Raw genomic sequence first — 12151 nt, 5'->3', positions numbered from 1 at the left:
TGAACGCGATGGTAACCACAACCCTGAATATTGAAGAAGGGAGATTATAAAAGAGGATGCTGATGTAACGCTAAAAATCAATGGTGGTGATACACTAGTGAACCAAATCGTTTGAACTAATAAGATAAAGACCTCATGGACTTGACTAACAAAAGATTGTCCAATTATCTATATCGATAGGGAAGGATTTTATCAAACAAAAGATTATAAATAAATTCATCACTAATTTAATATTCTTATTTAATTAATATTTTTACTAGAACAATAAAAAAAGAACTTAAATACATTCCTTGAAAATTTAAGTCTAGTGTTGATATCCCCTTAAACTCATTTAAGTCAAAATATATATGGATCTGTCAATCATGTTAGCTAATAGTTTGTTAGGCTTTGGATGTATCCTAACACATGAGGCCGTTAAAAGTGACCTGACATACTACTCTTTTCTTGTGTTAAAAGACGTTAAAGAGGTTACATGTTAACCAGATGTTAAGAGATTAGATTAATTTTCTTTCCTTTGTTAAACCACTGAAAATAAGATTGGGGGAGTTAACACGCTTAGGCCATTTCCTTGGAGTGAAGTGAAGTGAAATGAGGAAAAGTGAGTGATGTTTTTCCTAGATGAAGTTGGGAAGAGTTAAAGTATATCCTAAACTCTTATATTAAGGTGTTTTTTAGTTTTAGGTCTAGTAAGTCAAGCTTGCTTTATATCTTGAATTAAACAAAGCTTGAATTATCCGTGTTATCAGTTTTGATGCTACTGTTTTGATTCGAAGAATCACACAACGCACAATCAATCATAGCATAAATCTTGGTTTGAACGTGGTTAGTATTGCATATGAGAGCCAATTTCGAGTAACCTTCCAGTGATTTCGAGTCACTAGAACGCTCTAAATGTGGTGATTGTTGCCCAGAATCTTGATAACGAATGAATATAACAGCGAATGAAATAAACACAAACTAACCTTGATTGAAAGAATACAAATCGTGAATGTATAAGAGAATGATTTTACAATAGAAAATCTAACCCTATTTATACTTATCGAAGAGGTGCGAATCCAATAGACGTGTCTCTTCACGAACAGTCATGTCTTTTGATCTTGTGGCTGTAATCGAAGATGAAAGGTTGCGCCCCTGTGTTTCTTGTTTCCTGCCGTCGATCAGTGAAGGGGTACGCCCCTTTGGATGTGTCGTTTCAAACATGTAGGTTACTATCTTTCTTTTTGTCGCATCTAGTCCCCGCACTTCTATCACTAATCTAATTCTAATAAAAACTAACTATTAACTAATTACATAATGAAACCTAATACTTATAGGATGTGAAGAGATTATGATTTCATTCACCCCCCTAATCTTGAACATCCTTAAGTTGCACCTTGATCTTTCTCCATGTATTGCTTGCCATTATGTGCTTGTTGAAGTAGATCATTGCAGTCTTCTTTGATCGCCATTAGGAGAGTTGGTTCCTCGTCTTCCTGCACCAGATTTGTTTCTTCTCTTTGGTTTGATTCAGGACAATCTAAGGCATAATGACCAAACTTTTGGCAATTGTAGCATTTTATCTTGCTTAAATCCTTCCCAAACTTCTTTTGGTTGCTTCCATTCTTGTAAGCATCATGTGATGAATCTTCATCATCATCTTCTTGTTTGAACTTTCCATCACGCCATTTGTCTTGCGATGAGTTGAACCTTCCTTGTCCATTCTTCCCAAAACGCCTTCCACGACCATAGTTCTTGTCGCGTCGCGTATACATAAGTTTCTCTTGATTATATGTCGGGTTTTCATCCATCAAACCGGTCCTTTCTTCATAGGCTTTCAACCTTCCAATTGTCTCGTCTAGCGTCGTTGTTTCTAAATCAGCGAATTGTTCAATGGTTGCAACAATTTGAACGAACCTTTTTGGTACAGAACTCAGAAGTTTCCGTACTAAAGTCGGTTGATCAAAAGTTGATCCAAGACCACTTGCCCTCGTGACAATACTATTTAGTCTTGCAGTGAACGAATCGATAGTGTCTTCCTCCTTCATCTTTAACATCTCAAACTCTGTTTTGAGCGTTTGAAGACGTGCCTTTTGCACTCGATCTGCACCGACGTGTCTAGTCTTTAATGCATCCCAAATTTCTTTTGCACTCTTGCAACTTGCAACTTGTATTATCATATCTTCCGGTAGTGCTTGAAATAAATAAGCGGTCGCCATCATATCCTTCTTTTCATCCGCTTGCGTATTTTCTTTTGGTTCTATCATTTCCCATAAACCGTTTGCCCTCAAAATGGTTTTTATACGGATTTCCCATACCGTATAATTTGTAGACTTTAAAATAGGACACTGAAACTGGGAGAACGAACTACCATCTTTAATTACTACCGCGTTTGACGGAGAGGCTCCTCCTGAATCCGCCATAATTTCTTTTCCAACAATTTTCACTTTCTATACTTTGGTTTTTTTCCTGAAACCGAAGTCTATGATTCCCAAAAAAATTCACACTAACTTTCTAACAGAATCAAACCAATTTCTAAACCTTATATAAATTCCAAAAAAATAGAACGTAGAACCTGGAATTTGCGAACCGACCGACTTCTCTTTATCGTGATTCTTCGCACGGTTTTCTGACTTTTCTTAACAACCCTCTTGGCTGCGTTTTTTTTCTTCCTTCTTGATTCGCGACTCTCTAAACACAAACCAAAAAATCAGCCCCAAACCCGCTTGATTTGCGACTAAACTTCTCAACCGAACACCCTCTTGATGCTTTGATATCACAAAACTTCTCAGATTTTGTGTCTTTTGCAGATTTCAAACAACCCAAACTTCTCAGATTTGCGATTGCTTCTTCAAACCGGAATACAAACTTCTCAGATTTGTTTCCGTCTTCTTAACCCGAATCGTAGCCTCTTGCCGTGATTTGAATTAACAAAAACTCAGAATCTGAACACCCTCAGTGATGATCAGATAAAAAAAAATCGAACACCCTCCTGATGAACGATTAACGAACGAACAACAATCGTACCCGCTTGATGCGATTGGTGTTAAAACTTAACAAGAACAACCCAATCAACGCCTCATGCGTGATCAGAATTGTTAGGGAATTCAACCACCCGCCTGATGACTGTCTTCCCGAAACGAATTTGAGCCCTAGGCTCTGATACCACTGTTGCCCAGAATCTTGATAACGAATGAATATAACAATGAATGAAATAAACACAAACTAACCTTGATTGAAAGAATACAAATCGTGAATATGTACAAGTGAATGTATAAGAGAATGATTTTACAATAGAAAATCTAACCCTATTCATACTTATCGAAGAGGTGCGAATCCAATAGACGTGTCTCTTCACGAACAGTCATGTCTTTTGATCTTGTGGCTGTAATCGAAGATGAAAGGTTGCGTCCCTGTGTTTCTTGTTTCCTGCCGTCGATCAGTGAAGGGCGGGTATGCCCCTTTGGATGTGTCGTTTCAAACATGTAGGTTACTATCTTTCTTTTTGTCGCATCTAGTCCCCGCACTTCTATCACTAATCTAATTCTAATAAAAACTAACTATTAACTAATTACATAATGAACCCTAATACTTATAGGATGTGAAGAGATTATGATTTCAGTGATCATGAAGAGAGCCCGTGGTGGTAGGGGAGCTTGGAATTAAAAGTTCTCTACCTTTGTGTTGGGAGTTTCCTTTGAACAAATCAAACTAAACATTGTTAAGCAACATTGAACAGATCAACATTGATAACATCAATGTCTCCCTTCAAGATAATATAGGAAACTGAATGTTGTACGTTTTTTTTTCTTATCCTGTTTGTATACGTCTTTCGTATTGCTAAATGTGGTGATTTTGAAGAGAGCTTGTGATGGCAGTGGTATCCTTTGAAGAAATCAAACCAAACTTTGTTAAACATCGTACAGACCGACAATGATAACATCAATGTCTCCAATAGAGATGATATAGGAAACTTAATGTTGTATGTTTTTATCTTCACCTGTTTGTATACATCTTCCGTAGTGGTTGCATATACCTCTGAGTTCCCAAAATCATGGAGAAACCCAATGAAATCTGCAACTACTCAAAGGGAGATATTACAGACGATTTGAAAAATAAATCTTGTCAAATTTCGTTTTCAACAGAATATGATCAGGTAGAACATGAACCACTAAAAAGTTTCCAGCAGTTCGATGCCTTGTTTCAAGACACTACACCGCCGTTTGGTTTATACGAGCATAAGATGCAAGAGCTCGCAGACATCGAATCTCAATATTCCGAGCTTCTCAAACCACGAGTGCGAAGTCATAACCGTGTCGGTAGCTCAGAAGAGAGTGGCACGAAGTTATCAACTGATGATGTTATTCGGTTAGGTGGAGAACGTTTCATACAATCGCGTTCATCGAGTTCCATGAATGATATGTCGATATTGACCCACCCATACGTGGATTCATTCTCGGGCCTTTCCGATCAAGAACTCAAAGATGTTCAACTCATTGAAATTTTTTTACTTTCATCGGAGAAAGTCACCCAACAACAATTTGAAAGATCGAGTAAGCTTCTCGACTGGTGTGACACGTTGTCATCCAGCTTAGGAAACCCGATTCAAAGAGTGGTATATTATTTTTCGAAAGCTTTACGGGAGAAGATAGATAAAGAAACCCGGAAAATCAACTTGTTCACCGGGACGGCAGAGAAACATGCTTATGACATGGAAGAGAGAATAATGAACACTACTACAAATCTAATGGCGATTTATCAAAAGTTACCTTTTTATCAAGCGGGTCATTTTTCGGGCGTGCAGGCTTTGCTGGACCAGGTATCCAGGTCGAGAAGAGTTCATGTAATCGATCTCGCAATACGACATGGGGTACAAATTATGATTCTAATGAAAGCACTTGCATCTCAACACGATTTTCCTATTAAGCATCTTAAAGTAACCGCGGTTGGGACGGGTTTCGAAGAGAAAATCAAGCAAACCGGTGATCGATTAAAGAGTTTTTCAGAATCTATGGATTTATCCTTTTCTTTTAATATAGTCATAGTTGAAGATATGCTAGATTTTAACAAAGAGCTTCTTGATTTAGATCCAAGGGAAGCTGTGGGTGTTTACTCAGCGCACGCTTTATGGAGCCTGATCGCACAACAAGACCGTTTAGAATCATTAATGAAAGTTATAAAGAGTATTAAACCTCGTGTTATGGTGGTGTGTGAAGTTGCTGCGAATCTTAACTCGCCCAACTTTGTGAATCGTTTGATCGAAGCATTGTTCTACTATGGGGCGGTATTTGATTCTTTAGAGGAGTGTATGGACCGAGAAGATGAAAACCGCAGCGAGATTGAATCTATGTATCAAGGTGAAGCGATAAGGAGCATTGTGGCAGCCGATGGAACAAAAAGAGCCATTAGACATGTGAATATGGATGTTTGGAGGAAGTTTTTTGCGCGATTTGGGATGAAGGAGATTGGACTTAGTATGTCTACTTTATATCAAGCAAAGTTGGTGGCCGGAAAGTTTTCTTGTGGAAATTCTTGTACGTTAGATATGGACGGATTTGGTAAATCCGTCATTATTGGGTGGAAAGGAACACCGATCGTGTGTCTTTCGGCTTGGGAGTTCTCATGAGACTGATCACGGTTCTTGGTGTTTATTGTTCTTCTGTTGGTTTCAAGCCCCAAATTTACTCACACAACACAAACTCTCGTATAATATGTATTGGCGTTCCTTATGTTGGCTACTAAAAGATTTATAAGAAGACAGATGAAAAAAAAATGTTGGCTATTAAAAGATTTATAAGAAGACAGATGAAAAAAATACAAAGTGTTTCTATAATATCGATCATCTATGAAAGAAACAAAAAAGAAAAACATAAATGTTACAAGAAAATCAAAACTTACCGTCATAACTATATAAAAGCTAAGAATCAATCATAACAGCTCTAATATGCCTTATTTAAACTAAACGTGATTAAGGATACAAAGCTTGGATAGAAGAATGTCAAACAATGTGGAAGCTCTTTGGTATGTAATCATCGTGATAGTAGGAACATAGAGAACTTTGAGTCTCTGAGTTAATATATCTTTAATGAAATACAAGTCAATCTTAAAAGTGTTTCGTACACTAATGAAACACTAGCAATGGCAAAGCTAGACCTTAAAATCAGGGGTATACAAAAAAAATTACGGTGCATACATACAATAATAAGTATAATAATAAAAAAAATAATACCTAATAGATTTGTCCTCTTCTTTTTCATTGCTTGAAATTGCTCCATCACGTCGTCTTTTACTTTATCAAAAAATTCTTTTTCGACTGCACAAACCATAGCATTGTTCAAATATTCCGGGCCCATTCGATTGCGTAAATCCGTCTTGACAAGGTTCAATTTAGAAAAACATCTTTCAATGGTTGCAATTGCAACCGGTAAAACCAAAGCTAGCTTCACTACCCGATAAACCAAAGGACAAGAAATATGTGTTTCAGTTTCCACCATAAGACGAGCAAGATCACTTCTTCCATACAAATTAGCAAATCTATCATCATCGCTTATAGTGTAATGAAATGACTCAATATCACCCAAAAGAGTCCCTAACTCTTGTGTAGTAAAATCATCTGGATACATCTCACCAAACGCCAATATCTTCGATGGGTCAAACTTAGAAAACCTGTAATTGATTTCTGTATCCTACACATAGCCATAATTAGTACCTAAGGATACATTATTGAAACTGTTACCTCCTTGTTGATTCAGAGGTGGTATTCAAGAAGTGAATCTAGGATAAGACATCTCGGCTGTTATCGTGGAGCCAGAAGAAGCAATGGTCTGCATGGGGATGAAGTCTCCTTCATGAACTTCGGAAGTTCTCAGTTGTTGCCTTTCTAAGTTCTCAGTTGTTTCCTCTCAGTTGTTTTATATTCGAATCGAATTGGGTAGGTTCTAATTGAATTCAAATCCAAGGGAAAATAAACAATATTCGAATGATTCGAAAATTCGGTATTCGATTCAATGAACACCCTTATGGGTCGTGTCTCCCAGACATGGCCTATGGTCAGCTCTTGTGGGCCCCACTGGATCTTCGAAATCTTCCAAGATAAGTTTTGTCGTTAGTGGTCAAGGCACGACCTATGCCGACAACTATCCAGAGGAAAGTGCATGAGAAAGGGCACTAACTAAAAAAGTCATACTTATCGGTATGTTTGGGGTTTCTAGTACCAAAAGTGCGGCATTGGAAGACCTTAACATCTCAAATCATGTGACAGACTCTGTTAAAGGTTATTGTAAGACCTTTACTTAATTTAACGATATTTCATATAAGTTTCGCAATAAAATGTGTTTATATGATTACACATACATTGAAAAATACGGGTTTCTTAAAACATTTTAAGATTTAAAACATTTCAACATAATATACGCATATTCGTCGTTTAAAAGCGCGACGACGAGACGTAGTATGGAAGCTTGAATCTTGATCGTGTTCGGTTCTTCGTTGAGCTTAATCGTCCTTCGATACTATATATTGTTCCTACATTTCATAAAACATGAAATGAGTTAGTTATACTTCGTTTATAATGTGTCTAAACAAGTCCGCAAGCCAAAAGAAGCAAACGACAAATTTTTAACAGCTTTTTAAGCTGTCGCGGGCTGCGACCAGATCAGTAATCAGCCATCGCATGCCGCGAGGGGCTCTGGCAGGCCGCGACTATGTCTATCATTCCCGTCGCGGGGCGCGAGAAGCTGGTTTCGACAGAAAGTTTATAAGCTGGGCTGCATTTTTTCCAGCTTTGCCAATGTTTACGTAATTGGTCATAACTTTCTCATTTCTTATCCGTTTTACGACCCGTTTCTTCCTACGTGATCGTAATTCGATTTTCCATCATATGGAGTCAAAATCGGACATCTGAATTAATAACTTTCTAGGTTTTTAAGCCCTCGGCTTTCTATCTTTTTACAAAACTTTTGACCCGTTCATGATTTTATCAAACAAACTTGTTTGTTGTATTCAAATTCTCATGAACATCATGTTATAAATGTTTCCTATTATACAAGTTCAAATCACGGGTTTTCAAGTATCTTTAACCCGTTTATGCGTGTATACTTATTTTGACCCGTTAAGGGTATTTAAACATTTTTAAACTTAAATCACGCTCGTCCTTTGTTTACATCTTATTTGCAAATTTAAATATCAACTTGTCTTCCACCATAACTATATTTGTGGTGGATTTAATGTGGTAAACTTTTCATTCCGAGTTCTACCCCTTGATTTTTCACTTTTACGGAAATGACCCATTTTGAGATGTTTGACCCAAAAAGGTTTATACCTTTGCTTTAAAGCTTATCAAAGACTTATTCGATTATAAAACTTATTTCCAAACAACCCTTAAGGGTCGTTTGCCCGGTTATTCGTTCAAGGGCATTTTGGTCAATTTTAGTCCTTTCTTTTGCGACGGTGGACTTCCAACATCATAATTGACCAAAATTATACATTTTAGCTATGATCTTATCTACGAATACCTGGCTCGGGTCAAAGTATTGACTCGTTTTAATACCTCATCATATAAGTTGCTAATCATTAACAACGGCGTCTCACGCGCTATTCGTTCCTGCGAGCATAAAACTCGAAAACAACATTAATCACTAATATCAAGTGGTGATATCATCTCCTTTTGACCCGTTTAGTCCACTTGACCATTTATTAATCGTGAGATGGCATTTATATACCATCACATCGATGTACCCGTTCCGGTTTACACTGTACTATCATATTGCTAAAAATCATTTCTTAATTCTTTTAACTCATCATGTTTTACACCGTATAGCGTGTTTTTCAAAAAAAACAATTGTGGTTTACCCTTTTACTCATAACCAGTTTACCATATTACCCTTTTACTCACTATGGTTTACCCCATAATATGTCTTTTCTCAAAACTCATTGTTTATTCGGTCTATACAAGACCGAATTACCGTTTATGATAATCATAACAACTACAACAAGTAGGTGATCTAATAGAAAAGTGTAAGCTTTACTTACCTTGCATCCAAATTACGCTTTTCCTTCATACTTGATTCGTTTGACCTGCTTTCTTCTCAACCTTCCACCTAGCTTCTCAAGCGTCAAACTACATTTTATCATTCGTAAGATGGTTAGATTAGTCATCATTATTAAGACTATCTCACCTTACAGACTTTATATCAAAATTGCCATTTGATCTCGTTTTGGTCAGTTTGACTTTTAGAAGTCAAACTACCTATTAGCGTAAGTGATTATACTATAAAGCTCGACAATTCATTTAACCACTTTGTCAAGTATCCGGTAGGCATTATTCTTACGCCACTGTATTGACTACTTTCTAATCCAAGTTCATGCTATTATTAACACCAAGTTAACTTAGCTCTCGATTATCAAAGGTATTTCATTCTTTCATTATACAACATCTAAGTGTTTTCATCTATAAGTGAAACCCGTTTCATTATATTACTAGGCATTCATCCGAATACCTAATCTAATCAGGTTCTACATACAAACTAATAGACAGCACGATTTCACTTAGGCATGTTAACAAACATCTTGTGGGCGAGATTTTTGTGCATCTTTTATCAAATTCATGATTAACATTTTTAACCAAGTTTTAACATCAAATTCAAGCCTTTATGTCTAGTGCTCATGAACAATATCTAGAACTCGAATCATAACATCAATTTTCACAATTTAACACTCAAATTCATATGTTCATCATATTATCATAAAAACCCACTTAACACATATAAGGGTAATCATTCAATCTCTAGTCTTATGGCACTAATTCAACAAGTTTACATCTAGAGTTTGTTCCTAGACTTGTACTTATGTCAATATCACTCATACATTCAACATTCATTCTAGAATTTCGATTGTGAGTGTTCATCATAAAATCAAGATATCACCAAATTACAAAATTTGACATGCCTTGTGATCTCCTAGCTTAGGTGATCATGAATTTAGTTAAAGCCCCAATTCTTAGCTTGACTTCCCTTTGATTTTGAGCAATTTAATGAGTTTAGGGTTTGAAGGGAAGGGCCCCTTTCCTGCTCTGTGGAAACGTCGACCAAACACACACTTATGTGTGTTTTGGTTTATAATTTGCTTAATTAAAACATCTTTCCACATTTTGCCCCTTTAGTCCCTCTAGTTCAAGGATTATTTAAAAGGGTTACTAGTTCATGTTTTCTTTATTGTTTTCCAAACAATTTACTAACTAGGTTAATTATTCCTAGTTATGTTACCTTTGGTTATGACCTTATTATAATTTACATATATATATATATATATATATATATATATATATATATATATATATAAGTTTATATTTTTGAGTGTTACAAGTCTACCCCTCTTAAAGAGGTTTCGTCCCCGAAACCTTCCTTACGTAGTTCATTGGTTTAGACCAAACGAACTTAGTTTCGTTTTCACTCGAGCATCGTTCATACCTTTAATTATTCAATAACCTTAGCAAGAAATATAGTTATTTCGAGGTATTGCCCGATTCTCTTCTCGTTCTTTTTCTCGGTTGACATTTTATCTTTTGGGTTAAGCCTTCATTTAGGCTATATCAAGTGTGCTTTTTATGTGTAAGGCCTCATGAGCCGTTAACCTTATCTTATATCCTTTGTCTTTATCGTTTTCTTGATCGAGTCGCCATTTGGCCACTCGATCATATAAATCTGTCACTATGCTCATTTCCACGCGAATCTTATAATGATAAGCGCATAAAGGGAAAGTCTTAAATTTAAATTTGACCTCGACTAGTCTTACCAGCTAAACTTATTAGTCACCGGTTACTTTGTACCTTACTGCTCAGGCATACACACATTGCCTTCCCGAGCTTTACAAGTGTTTATGACCCCTAATCCCGTAGCTCGTGCTACAATGGGGTCATGCTTCACGTTACGTCTAAGTTCACAACAATCTTTTTGTTTTCAAAATTTTCCTTTCGAATTTATCGTCTTGCACCCATTTATGTCAAGTCCCATTTCTTTTAATATTAAATATTTCCTTTCATACTATTTATGTTTGTTAAAACGTTGTTTTTGACTAAAACGGAATTCTAGTTTCACGTTTTATCTTTAACTTATGTCAAGTGATTTGAGGACTTGGCAATTACTCCTTTACAGTCCTTATTTTACGCGGGGACTCTCAATTGGTTCCCCCGCTTGCCTAAGTGGCCCGTAGGTCTTTTCACTTAGCCTCGTAAGCTTATTTTTTTTCTTTTTGGCTTTTACCTCTTTAAGGCGAGGCCCCTATAGTTCATTTCTTTTTATTCGTGACCCGAGGGTCATTCGGTCCCGTAGGCCTTCGCACTGTCTACAACCAAAAGGTTATGGTGATCCCGTAGATCATCTCCTTACTTATTTCATTCTTTTAAATATATTTTTTTACTTATTTGGTCGTCTTAGCGAAATCCATCGCTTTTCTTCAACCAATCCTTCATTCTTTTATTCAATCCGTTTGACTTGTTCGTGTGAATTTCATCACTTATGAACAATCAAACTTTATCCCAATGCCCCAACATTCATGTTTCTCGGTTTGTATTTTCTTTTACATTAATCCTTGTCCCTTCTCCTAGGCTCATTATTCTAATGTAATACGCTTCCATTACTTGATTTGTGTTTACATTTATTATCAAACATTATGCTTATTTGATCCGTTTGGGTACCTTTTTAATTCGTCCCATTCTCCCCACTACATCGGACGTAAATGCGTTCGTCATAGGAAGTTCATGGTATCATGTGTTCACCACTTACTTGGCAAGAGTAAGCGATCAACACATGATACATGTGACCTTATTATAATTTTCACATCATGCCCCATGTAAGTAACTCCCCTATTCATTTCCATATTCATGATTTCATTTGGTAAAACTTTATTTAATTATTATTTAACAATTATTAGTTTTAGCCGTTTTATCCTTGAACATATAAAATGTTTTCGTTTTATCAAACAATTATACAATCATATTCGTTAATGTGAATGTTACTTTTCTCAATAGTATTTATATTGAGAATACTTACTTGGATGATTACTTTCGCCCAAGTTTATATATAAACTGAATTCTGTTATTGTCTTGTTATTCACAATCGTGAATAACACATATTTCTACTTAATTTCTCTTGGAAACATCATCCTGGATAGGTATCCT

At 36.2% G+C, this 12151-nt stretch overlaps 2 protein-coding genes across 2 annotated transcripts; one reads left to right on the top strand and one right to left on the bottom strand.

Annotated features, from left to right (window-relative positions):
* Positions 1 to 1361: 1361 nt before the first annotated feature.
* Positions 1362 to 2399, bottom strand: LOC110895961. The gene has a single exon (XM_022143354.1). It carries the CDS (start codon positions 2397 to 2399, stop codon positions 1362 to 1364), a length of 1038 nt encoding a protein of 345 aa, XP_021999046.1.
* A 1631-nt stretch (positions 2400 to 4030) lies between these two features.
* Positions 4031 to 5602, top strand: LOC110895964 (DELLA protein GAIP). Its single transcript, XM_022143357.1, has one exon. The coding sequence runs from the start codon at positions 4031 to 4033 to the stop codon at positions 5600 to 5602; it is 1572 nt and encodes a 523-aa protein (XP_021999049.1).
* Positions 5603 to 12151: the final 6549 nt, after the last annotated feature.

This window comes from Helianthus annuus, chromosome 2, assembly GCF_002127325.2.
Source record: "Helianthus annuus cultivar XRQ/B chromosome 2, HanXRQr2.0-SUNRISE, whole genome shotgun sequence".
Taxonomy (NCBI): domain Eukaryota; kingdom Viridiplantae; phylum Streptophyta; class Magnoliopsida; order Asterales; family Asteraceae; genus Helianthus; species Helianthus annuus.
The sequence above is the reverse complement of the archived record's forward strand: the minus strand, read 5'-3'. Positions and strand labels throughout refer to the sequence as shown.

Bases quoted from the DNA above. Each gene is read 5' to 3' on its own strand.
- LOC110895961 (XM_022143354.1), bottom strand. From the start codon at position 2,399: ATGGCGGATTCAGGAGGAGCCTCTCCGTCAAACGCGGTAGTAATTAAA.
- LOC110895964 (XM_022143357.1), top strand. From the start codon at position 4,031: ATGGAGAAACCCAATGAAATCTGCAACTACTCAAAGGGAGATATTACA.